The following is a 15,163-nucleotide window of genomic DNA, read 5'->3' as shown; positions in this document are numbered from 1 at the left end:
AAGAGAGACAAAGCTCTTTACACAAAACAGTTTTGGTACAAGTACTTGCTTCAGAACAAGGTGGGCAGATAGTCTAGGACCTCCTCCGATAAATATTAGGGAGCCGTGTCCTTTAGATGCTTGTTTTCTACATGTGTGTTCCCTATGTAGTGTACCTCAAACAAAAGATATCCCATTTGAGTTGTCAACATGTTCTTTTTCAAAATGTCTAGACTGGCTCTAAGCAACTTTTAGTAATTTTAATTGGAATTTATGGGCATTTAGAAACATTGGGAGCTGCCGTATACCATGTCAGACTATTGGGTCCAGGCAGCTCAGTACTGCCCACACTGGCTGGCAGCAGACTGCCAGGAATTCAGCCATGGAGCTTCAGCCCTTCTTCTACATAAGCACTGCGGCCTAAGGAAGTTTCACACTTTCTCTTAGCAGAGCCAAGCAAAGTGATAGCATGCTTGCACATTACTAGCTCTTAAGATGCAATTCAGTGAGTTCTGAAAACCCAAGCTTGCTCTTGGCATCATTTGCCTGAAGAGAGCAGGCCCCATCCCTAGTATGTATATAGGGGGAACATACTGTTTTTCATCTGATCCCACGTAACCCTACTTTCAAACTGTTAAGTCTGCTAGACTTCTTAAAAAGCAGAGGTTGACTAAGGTGCTTTTGCATCATTTGGCACAAAGCCTTCTGGCCAGGTCATTTCCTCACTAGTGCCTTATCACAAATGTGTTAAGTGTAAAGGCTGCCCGAGTAGCGCTTGTGGGCAGACAGGTGTGCCAGCAGAAAAGCAAACTACAAAATTAGCTTCCGTATAATGTACAGTAGGATTGTCACCACCACACGGCACCAACTCAGCCACAGCAAACCAGAATACTCTTACCAAACCTATGTACAGCAGTTCCACGTTTGCCAAAAGACAGCTGCAAATAATCGTCAATGTTTTTTTTTTCAGTATCACAACAAACACAACAGCTTATTGATATGGTCTGCATCTTTTGACTCTTGTGACATGGGTTCCAATTCCACTAGCATTAAATAAGGAACAACCAGGTTGCCACGCCCAGAAGAGGACATGGCTTGGGTGAGGATTGGCCCCTGCTACCAAGTGCCAACAGTATGGGCCCGAGAGTAGCCCAACTCACACTGTACAAGCAAAATGTCCTGCGCTGAGGTCCATAGAAGCCTCTGCAAAACTAACTGCACAGGCGGCTACGGAGTATGTATTTCAGACAGATAATTGTACATTTGAGTAAAGGCAGAAGGAATTACTTCAGGGATACTGTGCACATTAGTCTCACTAATTATTTCTGTGCTGGTATGCGTATGCAAACACATTGTGTGAAGAGTATGCAGTGCATATGACTCACTGCTTCTTGAACCCTTGCAATGGTTTGAAATTTGAATTTTTATATCAATAATTTCACTCACAACACTCAAGACTTTTGCACATCTTCAGGCATGGGAAGTCTTTGCAGGGTAACTTGCATTTCAATAAAATCCACCGAAAGAAAACCAGCCAATCTTTGATATTAATAAGGACATCTCTATAAGGAATCAGACTAATATCCTAGCCCTGTGCTTTAACGCCAATTGACACAGGATCTCCAGAATCTATCAAGGAGATTCTACCCCACCCCACTCCCCAATCCTTGCAACTAGCAAACCTGTTAAGTGGGGAGTTCTGGATCCAGCATAGGGCTTCACAAAGTCAAAGTATGCCCCCCCTCCAATGAGCTACATACTTTCCCATCAGCTCTACTCCCTCAGATAAATGTATAAGTACATAGCCTCAAAAAAACCCACAATAGTTATGTTATGTTATGATCATATATATATATATATATATATATATATATATATATATATATATATATATATTAAGGACCTAAGGAAGTATTAGATGCATATTTCGTAATGATCAAAGACGAAAACACAGAGTTCTATTTTCTTAACTTGGGGAATGGGGAGTTGCAAGGAAATTCAAAAGGTTGCTGACCGTAAGTGAGAATATATAGTGGTTTTCCATTGGTGTCCATAGTGGTTAGACAAGGAGCTTTTGGGGAAATGGTTCCCCATCGTTGCAATGCCGCTTCAAGAGATGGAGGCCAATTCGTAACCACGCCCAGCTGTTCTCCACGCATCGCCAACATCTGCGCTCCCTCTGGCTTTGGTTGGTTTGGGTCTGGCTGTTGAACTTACAGTTGTAAGAGAGCGTTACTTCATGTTTCTTAATGCCATGCTTTATTATGCCTATTGATAAGTCAACATCTGCTTTTGAGAAATCAAATGATGTACATGCAATGTGAAACAACTCTACCCTGGTTTCTGATCTTCTTCTGTACACCTCCCATATCCTACCCTGTAACCACACTGCTCCTTTCTCAAACACACACACCAGGCTGGCAGATCAAATGCATAAAAAACCAGTTTGTGCAATTAAAATCTGAGTTCAGAATCCAAGCTCACTTGCTGTAAAACATTTCTCCAAGCACACAAAAAATGAACAGTACTTTTACAAACCCAGTACAAAAAACTTGGTCAGGGGAGTCAAACTATTTTACCTTCTAATAATTCTTCAAAGTCATCTACAAAGAACTCTCGTAATGGGGGCCGTTTGGGTCGTTTTAAGGTGTTGACCAACTGCTGAATTTTTGCCGACACTCTGCTGCTTACTGGAACTCCTGCAGAAAAGAAAATTGACATAAGTTTTCAAGCAGTACGCATGCCTTCCAGTTCCAAGCAGAGGAGAAAAGCATATCAACCTGAAGGCAAATTCAAATAGGCAGCTTGTTACCTATGGACTGGACAAAGTTCCAAGATGAGCAGTATCTGTGCAAAATGGCAAATAGCCTTTTTGCTGCCATGACCTTTATACCTGGGAACTGCTGGTCATGGGTTACAAGAGTGGTCGAGCCAAGGTCCACTGTCACTGGACATCTAAAATCATATATGCCTCCCAGTGTAGATAAGAACCTACTTTGGATTTAGGTATATAGGTACTGTCTGCCTTTTTAAAAATCCTGTTAATTGGTCCAGGAAGAAAATTCCAACACCTCTAACAAGTAAGCAATTTCACTAACTAGCTATAGTGGGTACTCTTATGAAACAACTTGTTCTTTTCCTGAGTTTTTTCATGTCTCTGGGGTTCTCCTTCCAGTACCTAAAAACATGCCGAACACAGACATTTCACACTTTCTTCTCTTTCCTGGTCATCTTCTTGGCAGAAATGTGAACTCACCCAAACTTTTTTTTGGGGGGGGGGAAATATTCTCCTTAAATGGCCTATTTAGCCAAACATTCCCTCCTGTGGTTCATGCACTCCTACATCATTTTTCCAAGCCATAATTACCATCGCCAGTTTCCATAAGTTCAGCATTTCCATATTTTGGTGCCACCCTCGATGTTGAACCTTGTGGTCTTTCTACTTGTATTGAGTGTTCTGAGGTGTAAGTGGTAACATCTGGAGGTGCGGAATGGTTTTCTGCAGAAATAAATTCAAACCTTTTAATAATCTCTTCACATACTTTTGAGTGAAGTTGTCTTACTACACAATCCAAACATTCGTTCTATAAACTTAACACTTTTGTAACATGCTGTTGCCGTTAATACACTTTTGCATTTAACTTAGAACCAAAGTTTCAGGAATTCAGATGAAAATAGTCTCACTTAAAGCACATAAGAATGCAAGGAGAGCCCAGATAGATTGTACCAAAGGCCAATCTAGTCTCTTCCGTTCTCCCAGTGGACAACCGGACGCCTCTGGGAATCCCACAAGCAAGACCTGAGAGCAACAGAACTCTCCTGCTCATGGTGCACAAGTTATGCACTCAAGAGTCTGCACAAGAGTCTATAGCCACGAAAAAGTAGAACGTTCCTCGAATTGAAAACGGGATAAACATTAAACTAAAAATAATTTCAGGTACCCATACTTTAAGATGCATTAGTTATTTGTTAGACTGGAAGAAGATGGGGTATAGGAGAGAACCAGCCATCTAAAAGTAAAACATTAATATACTGTTGTTGTTGTTTTTAAAAAAGGTCTATTACATGGCAAACAGCTTCTGAAACCAAGGGTAGTTGCAAAAAGAGTTTGTGGTATGACCCAGTGGTGGTGGTCAGAGGAGATGTGTTCAGAGTAACACAACAACTGAATGCACATCTGATGGTGTGGACTCTGGTCCATGTGCCATAGTACTGGTTAAGTACTTAAGGTGACAGAAGACTCTTGTTCTTACATTTTACTGAGTAATACTTTTTGTGTCAGCTTAAGACTCTAATTTCTAGGCACACATAGGAGTAAGTTCCTACTTTCTCCTCCTCCTACTTAGGAGTACGTTCTGCTGGAATCACTGGGGCTCACTTCCATACGAACAAGGGCAGGTTGACAGCCCACGGCATTCAGTAATATTGCAGCCATAGTTTCACAGTTTGATTTCATTTTAAATAAAAAAATGTGTTAGGCTAGGTACAACAACATGAACAGACTTGGTCATCTGTACACTTTTTTTTTTAAAGATATTTATTAAAGTTTTACAGAAAGAAGAAAGTTACAAAAAAAGAAAAAAAGAAAAATACAAAAAGTACAAAAATACATAAAAAAATACAAAATACAGAAAAAATAAATAGAAAATAGTTAAAAACAAATCAATCTTTTCATATCTTAGATTTCGTTTACTTATTTCCCCGACCTCCTCACACCTCCCTTTTTTGTATTCCCGTTCACATGGTTAATTCAGCAAATCCTTACCCTCTTTCTTTTTATCTTAATTCTATATCTCAACATATTGTAACTTTATATTTTCATCCGTTATCAATCCATTTTTACATATTCTTATTGACCTTGTTGCTAAGGCCGCTTCATTTCAATCCGACTTCATTTTAACATTCATTAATCTTGCAATGTTTCTGTAAATAGTCTTTGAATTTCTTCCAATCTTCTTCCACCGACTCCTCTCCCTGGTCTCGGATTCTGCCAGTCATTTCCACCAGTTCCATATAGTCTATCACTTTCATCTGCCATTCTTCCAGGGTGGGTAAATCTTGTGTCTTCCAATACTTTGCGATGAGTATTCTTGCTGCTGTTGTAGCGTACATAAAAAAAGTTCTATCCTTCTTTGGCACCAATTGGCCGACCATGCCCAGGAGAAAGGCCTCTGGTTTCTTCAGGATGTACACTTTAGTTGAGATTCCTGCATTGCAGGGGGTTGGACTAGAGGACCTTTGTGAGGTGCCTTCCAACTCGATGATCCCACGACTTTTGCCAGCGTCCTACAGGTGTGCGACTTCTAACGAATTGTGTGGACCAAGAGCATCAGGCTCGCCACTAGCCTATTTTTAGACGCAGTTGCTATTTTGATTCTTTCTCAACAGCACAGGCTGCATTTCCAGAAGCCAGCATGACTTGGTGAGTGACCTGCCTTGTGACGTTTGTTAAACAATTCGCAAGCTAATCCTCTCCTTTCACAGCTCAGTAACCCACCATTGCTTTCCCAATTTATTTTTTCCCCTCGGCCGCTTTTCGGCTTGCACTCACTCTCTGCGCAGTCTTTTTTTGAATCGTGCGTAGCTACAGGAGGCAGGAAGCGACACCATCTCATGCTTAAACAAGTTTCCTATTCAGAAGGCTAAGTGATCAAAAGTGCCATCCCATCAAGAAGGAATGGTGCCGTGCCCCTAAGCCATACTGAAACCATTAGGAATAATTGCCATTGAGTTTAACCAAGGCATAGATTTCTAAAAAGGAATACATGCTCCATTATCTATAGATTCAAGACGTCAGCGCTCAAAGGTATCAAGTGGTTGCAGGAAAACCATCTCTAGCTCAAGCTAATCACACCACTCCCTCCCTTTGCCAGCCTTGCTGGTGACCCAGATCATGGGCGGTGGGGACAACAACACATAAAACAAGCAATCGTTCTTTTCTTCAACCACATTATGATTCCTATAATTATTTGGCATGGGTTTCTCACTTCCAATTGCTTTGTGCAATTTTTGTTTGGTTGGCTGCCTAGAGAATACCAAAGGAGAGGCAAGATATAAACATTCAAAGCAATGAGGCAAAAATCATGGGATTAAGACATGTCTGCCCACTCAGTACAATATATTCCAAGGCATCCATGTCAATAGATCCAACACAATTCACACAGAGGTGAACTCAGATGTAACAGGGCAAGATGGTAAATGTCCTGCCAACAGGTGCCTACTGAGAAAATAGCTAGAGTGGAATCAACTGGAGGAAGATTCCACAATCATCCTTTGCATCATGAGTGGGTGCATTTAGCCTGAATACCTATTTGAGGTTATTTCCGAGTTATTTCTTGTTACAATCTTTAAGAGCCATCTTTGGAAGAAGAGTAGCTTGATTCAAAAACATGAGGAGCACTTCAAAGTGCACATGAATGGAAGGACTGTACAAGATACCTGAAATATTTTCCTGCAAGTGTGTGAGCTTCAGCTATTTATGTACAGCGACAATTGCCTTTGTACACTGATGATGAATTGCTCTTTAACTCCCAGGTTTGTGAAGAATAATAAACTATGCCAAAGCCAGATTAAGGTGGTTGGGGGTCCAGATACAATTCCCAAAATATGTGTCCCTTCTCTCCCCCCCCCAAAGGCACACATGATGTAAGGTACTAGAAAATACGTCTTGTGATATCATAAAAACTAACATATCTATTATGGCATAAGCTTTTGTGGACTAAAAAGTATTCTGAACTTGTACATCTCTCAGAAAACAAACAAGCTAAAAACTGTTTGCCAACCTTGATGGGAAAAGAAAGAAAGAAAATACCCTAAGCCCGTGGAATTTCACATTTTAAACTCAATTACTTCATCGTTGATTTGCTCATTTCCCACCACCCGCATTAATACAGTTCCAGAGCTTCAACCAGTTTTAACCTGGCCTGAGTTTTAGATGCAGAAGTTCCAATGGTGTTCAACGGTGAGCTTAGACATGCTCTGCGGACTGAGTTTGGGTTAATATGCACAGGGGACTGATTCCTAAGAGGAGTTGTCATAACCCTGTAGTCACTAGGAGTAAGGGGGTCTGTGGAAAGCAGAACAATTTGCTTCCATTAAAAAAAAATATGATCAGGCCAGAATCCTATGGGAAACCAGCAAACAGGATTAAAGCACTTTACCCTCCTGTGGTTTCAAGCAACAGGTATTCAGAAGCACTGCTGCCTCCAGCTGTGAACCTAGAGAGTAGTCATTATGCCTAGTAGGCACAGTCAGTATTTTTCCCCCAAATTGCTCAGTTAAAAAAATAAAACAAAATAAAGCCTTCTCCTATTTTCCAGTGTTCTGCCCCAACAGCAAAATCACTGAGGTAACCACCAAGATTTTTTAACGCTACACACACACACACACACACACACACACTCTAATTTACAATTTGATTGTGTCAAAATTATTATTTGAATTTATACCGCCCCCCTTTTATAAAATAACTTTAAACCAAGTTTTTGCTGGCATCCGTTTGTCTCAGGATGCAAGCTGCTTCTATTTTAGTTCTGCTCAGTTCTGTACTGATAATGATCCCTTCACCGTGAACCTTCCCCCCAGCTTCCTCACAAGGAAGCCCAGGCTGCAACCCTGTGCTTTCTTACCTGGGACTAAGCCCCATTAAACACAGAGAGATTTCCTTCTGAGTAGACCTATATACTACTGTACTGCGAGTTAACTATACAGCGAATTCTTAACGAGTACCAGGACTTCAGCTCGTGCATAGAAGGAAACATGTCCAGAGGTGGCATGTGCCCATTGCAACTGGCAAAGCAAAAGGCTAGGCAGAAAACTGAGTGCCAGTGATACCCCTTGGACTATTTGTAAGAAGGCAGGTAGGGGGCAGGCTGCAGGTAGGCTGAGCTAAGTGGGGCAGTGCCCCATTCACCCAAATGGACCAGCATCCCCTGGACATGTCTAAGCCTCTTTTCAGTATTTAGCAGGTCTCTGGATCTATGGAAATTCTAAAGGCTAGAAAACGATTCTTATAGTCAAAACAATGCACTTGTCAATCAGACTTCACTCATTGGCTAAAAACACTGAAAGGTGGGAGCAACTAGATCTGCTTATCTTATAAGAAATTGCTTAGAAGGTTGTCTGCACAGTTTGCTCCAACTTTACTTCTAGGAAGGAGAGTATCTTACTTTAAAATAAAATAAAATTAAACGCTGCAGGCACGGATCATGCTGTCTATAAAAAGCTATGTGGAATTGCCTTCTGTTCTTCCCAATCCATGGTAAGATGAACAAGAGGGACGTCCACTCGAAACCATTCCTTAGTAGCAGTTTGTTGGCAGGGTAACCAGCTACAAAGCTTGGAAGAAGTGATGAAGTTAGCCAAGTGGTTCAGTGCCACCGTCAACCATGATGTAGGTGGAAGAATGACTGGAACTCATCCCTCCTTCTGAACTATGACTTTTTGCAAGGGTCAAGCTTCTGAACAGCAGAAGGAATACCGAATGCAAACTTCCCCATCTGCACCTGTTCACTGTAATTCTTGAACTACACAAAACATGTGGTGGTGGGCGAGAATGCATTTTGCATATTGCGTCTGTCACTGAAATTGTGCATTGCATGTTTTGCATATCGGAAAGAGAAAATTAACTCTGTAAATGTATGCACTGCCTAAATGGCTTTAAGATGACATACCAGATCCAAAATAAAAGTCATTTAGAGAGGGTAGCCGCCAAGCTATGCTGAGGACTCAACCTCCGCTACGAGAACTCAGCAGGCCCATTAAGTAAAATTAAGTTGTTTCAGAAGAAAAATGACTCTGATCAACATATGTTGATGATAAATATAGGAACAGTGACAGCTGTAAGACTTCAAAGTACATCTTCCCTTCACAAGCATATTCATTTGCATTGCCCCATATCCCGGTCCCTTTCAATAAATTCAATCTGTAAGCCACCAAGTTCAAACAGCTGCTCTCCAACAAGAACTACAGATATTTCTGCCACCGGATCAAAATGGTCTGCATCATTTTACTAGGCGAATAAGTTACAATTCGCTGCAGAATTAAATTAAAATACTTCAATTGCATCTTGCTTCTGTTTGGTTGCCAATCAGGCTCTCATTTCATGTCAGGCCTGAGTGATGCAAGGGGGAGGATGAAGAAAGATTATTAATTTGCCACATGGCAGGTACTTTAGGTGAGCAGATTAGGAGAAGTGTGGTGCAGCAGCAACTGGGCCAAAATAGGGGTATATTGTATTTAGATACAATAAATTCACCACAGTAATTGGCAACTAAAAATACTCATATAGGAGAATAGTTAGTCCACTGGGAATGGTGAATTATTTAAATGTCATTTTATTCAAATGATCAATTTGGGGGGGGGGGGATAAAGAAGAAGAAGTTGTCCTCAATTCATAGGACAGAGTTCCCACCTTCAGTGGAGTTACACGATTCAACCATTTTGCTCATGAAAAAAATAAAGTAAGAATCCAGCCAACTTCTGAGCCAGCCAAAAGGTGTTCTGGTGTCTGCCAGCTCTACAATTCTTTGACGAGCGTAGCCACCTTTCCATTACCAAAAATAAACACTGCTGGGAACTGGGAATTCCCTTTTTAATTCCAGTTACTAGAACAAAGCATTACTCGCAGTCTAAAATTAGCTCATTTAAAGAAACAAGGTTTGGTCATCCAATACTTTCTTTCTTTATGCAATGGCACTTCCATACTTTTGCTTTTCCAATGGTCACTAACTACCAAAAGCGTTACCTTCGTTGCTCTGTTAAAATTCCAACCATTCCCATTAACTGGCTTCAACTTCTGTGTTTTTGACCATGTCTTCTGTTTTTTAATCAGCCTGCACTCTTTCATTTGTACAGCAAATCCCACCACTATTCCCAGTCTCCAGACCAAGGTGTGTACAGTGGGCACCACCCAGTAGTAAGAGGTAGAGAGCTTGGGTGGTACAAGATAAGTGGCGCTGGGAAACAAGAATAATGTGGCAAAATAATGTGCTTATTGAAAGACCACCCTCAAAAGGCAGTTTGGCACTGGTCCTTTGCCTTTCCAGCATGTGCATGAGCAATACAAATAAAGCAAAACAAGGATGACATGAAAACTATGTTGTCCCACTACCTTGGTTAGAATTTGATACGGTCATTGAAGAAGCCCCAGAGGGTGAGAGAAGAGTTTTATCCTACTCTTGCTCAATAGCCTTGATATAATCTTAGTGAGTCCAATGTATGTATTGATTTAAGGCACGACTGAGGCTTCTTATGTAAGGGAATCTTAGTACTAGCATGTTTAGGAGTTTTAGTGTTGACTTTCATTTTAAAGGACTAAAAATATGGGACACCACAGCAATACTTTGACACATGGTATTTTTGACAAATTGTACATCGAAGCTTATGCAACTACCATGCATGGAAGTTGGGCCTGGCAACTTGTTCCAATAATTCTCTGCTAATTCTGTTTTAATTTCTGTTTGGAACATTATGCATCTGTTTCAAAGGATTTCAAAGGTTAACTTGCAAATGGAAATTCGCTGCCAACGACAATTGCTGAACTACTCTCTGTACTACATGGAGGATGTAATATTGGTCAAACAGAACTGAGCTCTAGTAATTACCTAGAAGCAGTTCCCCTCAATTTAATTGCGGTGCATGGAGGCATGAGAACTTGCTGTCAATGTAAGAAAATGTGGGACCATCCTGAGGATGCTTCAGCAAAGTTAAAACAGTACTTGAGCATGAATGAGATGGACTTAGCACACAAGATCCCAATAATAACAGTCCCAATGGTTCACACAAAAAAGACATGCACGGTTGTCTTCAATGTCAATACCTTCTGTTTCAGAAGCAGGATGTCTCTGGCTACCAGTTACTGAGAAGCACAATCGAGGAGAGTGCTGTTGCACTCATGCCCTGCTTACAGATTTCCCATATGGCTGGCCACTTTGAGAACAAGATGCTGGACAAGATAAGCCAAGGTCTCAGCAGGACTCTTCTTCTGTGCTTATCAATAAGGGTTAACATTAGACCTCATCAGGCCATTACTTGCCTGAAGAGGGGAAGCATGATCAAAAAGGCTGCAGTTCCTCACATTGAGCTCTGTCCCCATAGGTGTGCAGCTATTCCCACCCACATCTATGCTGGGCATAACCTCTGAAGCAGGGTGCTTGCTCTACCTTGTTGTTGTTGTTTAGTCGTGTCTGACTCTTCGTGACCCCATGGACCAGAGCACGCCAGGCACTCCTGTCTTCCACTGCCTCCCGCATTGCTCTACCTAGGGAGCCTAGAATCCTGGCCATTTAGGCTTCTTAATCATGCAGGCTTCCTGCTTCGGAAGTCGTGTCCAACATGGCAATGGTGGGGAGCAATATGAGCCATGTGACGGGGCAGGGATAAACATGGGCCTCCTGCTGCCATTTTCTTTATACTTGGCCTCTTCACATGTGTTACACCCCAAGAGGGCTATTCCAAAGCTATAAAGCAATGCACACTTTCCTGACAGCAAGTCTCACTGAATTCAGTGGGGCTGACTTCTGAGTTGCTATGCACTGGGATGTCCAGTCTCTCTGCCCCAAAAGAGAAAGGCAGAATCAGTTTTTGTCTAGGATGCCCCCTTCATTTCCAATTGCAACGACAATTTACACCTGCTGCATTTATGGACACCTGCGTAAGTCAACAAACCACAATTCAAATAAATAGCACTGCATAAAAGGTCTGGACAACCCTTGGGCAAGTTTGTGGTTACTTTGAAACCCAGTTATATTTCCTGTTATGGTCCCCCATACCCGTTCGATACACTTCCTTGGGGGTTCTTTAGCATCTGAACAAGAGGGTAAAGATTTCACCTTGGACCTTGATCCCTACTGAGTTCAGAATGGAATTTTTCCATTCTTCACAGCCAGAGGTATTGAGTGCTGCCTTTGAAAAATTCATATTTGTCACAATTAGCACTTTCAGAATGCAGCAGTTTGTCATAATACCACGTCTCCCACAGTCAGAGTAATTTACAGAGGGTGTTTTCCAAAGGGAAACATGGGAATTTGTATTTCGGCGTCATCAAAAGTACATTGTTATTTCTGAGTAACGGTGCTGGGAAGGGGAGATTGCCCCAGTGTGCTGTCCTATTTTTAGGGCATGAATGAAGCACTCCGATTACTGGACTGCTTTTCTTTAAAATTCTACCTTGTGGGCAGGAACACAGTCTGCAGGAATCTCTCTTCTTTATAATAAGAGAAAGAACTACCATTGGACCTATTAAAGTCAGACTTTCTATTCCATTTTTCAAAAAATGAAATAAAAAATGTAGGCTTGTACAATTTCTCTGCTCTGGGAGAGAAACTTGAAAGCAGCTTACTCCCATTCGCTACCTGCTAACAAGCATTTAAGGAGACCCGTCTTGCATTCCCATCATGAAGAGAGAGGTCGCTCTGAGCACCTGTCTCCCATCTAATTAAGAAGCTGGAATTGAACTTCAAGTCAAAACTACAGACGTGTCTGGTACCAATCTGGTCCTCGGATTCCTTTCACAGTCTGGGGTTGTTGTTTTCAAAGGGAACTAGTGACTTGACTCCTCTATACAAAGTGCCAATAGGATCAGTCTATGCATTCAGACAGTGAAAGCGTGTTTCACATGACAAGCCCATCGTGTGTTATGCTTGCTGTCTGGAGAAATCTCCACAATGAAGACTGAAAGCCTGAGCAGTCACCCAAACTGGGGAGAAAAGCCGTCTTCAAATCTCTAAAGGGTTGTCATCTTGAAGATGGAGCAGGTTTCTTTGCTCCTGCTCTGGAGGACTTGAACCAATGGATTCAAGCTACAAGAAAGGAGATTCCGACTAAACATCAGGAAGAACTTTCTGACAGTAAGAACGGTTCAACAGTGGAACAGGAGCTGGTGGACTCTGCTTCATCTAAGTGTTTTTTTAAGCACAGACTGAATTGCCATCTGTCATGGATGCTTTACTTGAGATTCCTGCATTGCAGGGGGTTGGACTACATGACCCTCTGGGGTCCCTTCCAACTCTACAATTCTATAATTCCAAGTATGGAGTGGGTGGGATTGTGGGAGACGGAATAAATATCTTGTTTCCTGGACACATTTGCCATGCGCTCACCTTAACTTGTGCATGGGAAAAAGCAAAGTAGATCCTGCAAGTTTGAGGTTCACCCACTACTGATGAAGACAGGACTGAGCTAGCTGGGACAATGGACTGACTCAATCTAAGGGAGCTTCCTACGTTTTTTTAAAAAAATGGAAGAAACAGACGAAAGGCCTTTCTCAGTTGTGGCCCCTGTTCTCTGGAAATTACTTGATTCGGCAGACCCATATGGGATCAGGTATGGTTTTTCTGGCCCTACTGGGTTTTGTATTCACTTTATCAACCACTTGTTTGCTTCTATCCATTTATGGGGTTAAAAAACCCAGCCTATAAATATTCTTAGTAAATGCATTTAAGAATCTATAGGCTCCCAGTTGGCTCACACAGTCTCCTGGTAGAAAGGGTCGGTTGGAAGAACCTATATTAGGCTTATGTGCACTCTGTCATGCGTGTGCACACCTGCCTTGAATGGCACCTGTACATAGCTGTCAACCTTCCCTTTTTTTGCGGGAAATTCCCTTATTCCAGCGTGATTTCCCGCTGCTTCCCGCTGCTATCCCGGATTGTTAGATATCCCGTAGACTGTACCCGGGACAGGTGAGGCTGCTGATCCCTTATTTTCGAGGCTGCTGATCTCTTATTTTCAAATCTGAAAGTTGACAGCTATGCACCTATACATGAACCCAGCCTGTGCTATCTCCCCCCTCCCCTATTGCATAAGAAGGACCGGCATTCACAGGTGTAATGTGTGTAGGTTCTAATCACAACCAGTGCTCTTCATTCAGGGTGCAAAGGAGTTCAGAATTTGACCCACTACCCAACTTTCTAGGGTCTCTACACTCTGGGGAACTATGAATTCAGGCATCAGTCTCTTGAGAATAACATCTTTCCCCCAACACCAACAAACATATACAAGAAAAGAAATAGCAAGAGTTACTGCGCCAAGTCTAAAATTAACAGCATGCCACATTATTTTTATAAAGATATATTTAAATGCAACATTCAGACACTGTGACTAATGCAACCTTTCGGAAATGGGATGAAATTTAATTCGTCATAACTTCCTCCTGTATTCCGAGAGGAAATCACAGAGGAATTCCAAATAGGGACAATCACCTGTAGAGAACCTAAGAGGCTCCTGAAAAATATTTTAGAGAGCAGAGATAAGCTTCAGGTTGAGAGGTACATCTAAGGAATGTAGCATTTACTTAAGAATGGGGAAAAGTTGCGAAGTAGAACAAGATTAATATTGTAGAGAGATTAATAGGGCAATCCTATACATACCCACTTAAAGGTAAATCCCATTGTGCTCAGTGGTGCATACTCACAGGAAAATGTGCATAGGATTGCAGCCCAATAAGGACATTTGCCAATTGTCCAATACAATTAAGGACTTTTTTAAAAGGTTGCAAAGGAAGCACTTCAAATTCGGAGAATCCAAAATGTTTTTTGTTGGTTTGTTTCCGGCTCCTTATTTCAGTCCTCAGGCATGGCATAAGCTAATTCAGGTTTTCCTACACTACTTCTAGAAAGGCTACTTGCAAGCCTAACCATGTCATACTGAATTCACTGGAGCTTACACCAAGGTGAGAGGCTTTAGGATTGCATCTTAAATTATTATTAGTCTTGGTTTCACTCTCTAGAATTAAGGGAGGGAGGAAGGACAGTTCGCGCCCCTCTTCTCTTCCACAGAACATGAACTGTCTCCATGCTATGTAATGTTCGGTACATACAACACAAGAATGCCAAGCCAGACACACTAAAGACCCAGGCTTACATACGGGAGAAGTAAACTCTGGAGAGTTGGTGTGGCTTGCTCCCAAGTAAGCATGCACAGGACTGAAGGCTTACGTTTTACAAGGGCCAAATGTAGGTATCAAATTAGCTGAACAGCTTGATGACCAAAGTAGGGGGAAGAGTCTTCCGGACTTCCCAGGAAAAAGAGAAGGAACAGAAGTTCAAGATGTAGCACTCAAAACACTGGAATATCATCCAGTTCAGTTCATACTAACTCTGTACCTTCCGTGCCTAAATTAACTTTCACCTCTCTTCTTACAACTCAAACATAAAAGAGGAGGGGGCTCCTGCAGCCTTAATAG

General features: G+C 41.8%; 1 protein-coding gene across 7 annotated transcripts in view; it reads right to left on the bottom strand.

Annotated features, from left to right (window-relative positions):
• DIP2C (disco interacting protein 2 homolog C) overlaps positions 1 to 15,163 on the bottom strand; it is a 290,921-nt gene that overhangs the window by 80,086 nt on the left and 195,672 nt on the right. For all 7 annotated transcript variants that reach the window (XM_083579226.1, XM_083579223.1, XM_083579224.1 and 4 more), the window contains 3 exons: positions 3,347 to 3,478; positions 2,559 to 2,678; positions 1,994 to 2,191 (listed from right to left, as the gene is read on the bottom strand). In XM_083579226.1, the coding sequence (XP_083435352.1) occupies positions 1,994 to 2,191; positions 2,559 to 2,678; positions 3,347 to 3,478 (450 nt within the window). The remainder of the gene's footprint in view (positions 1 to 1,993; positions 2,192 to 2,558; positions 2,679 to 3,346; positions 3,479 to 15,163) is intronic.

Source organism: Podarcis filfolensis, assembly GCF_964270895.1.
Source record: "Podarcis filfolensis genome assembly, chromosome: 12".
NCBI lineage: Eukaryota > Metazoa > Chordata > Lepidosauria > Squamata > Lacertidae > Podarcis > Podarcis filfolensis.
The sequence above is the reverse complement of the archived record's forward strand: the minus strand, read 5'-3'. Positions and strand labels throughout refer to the sequence as shown.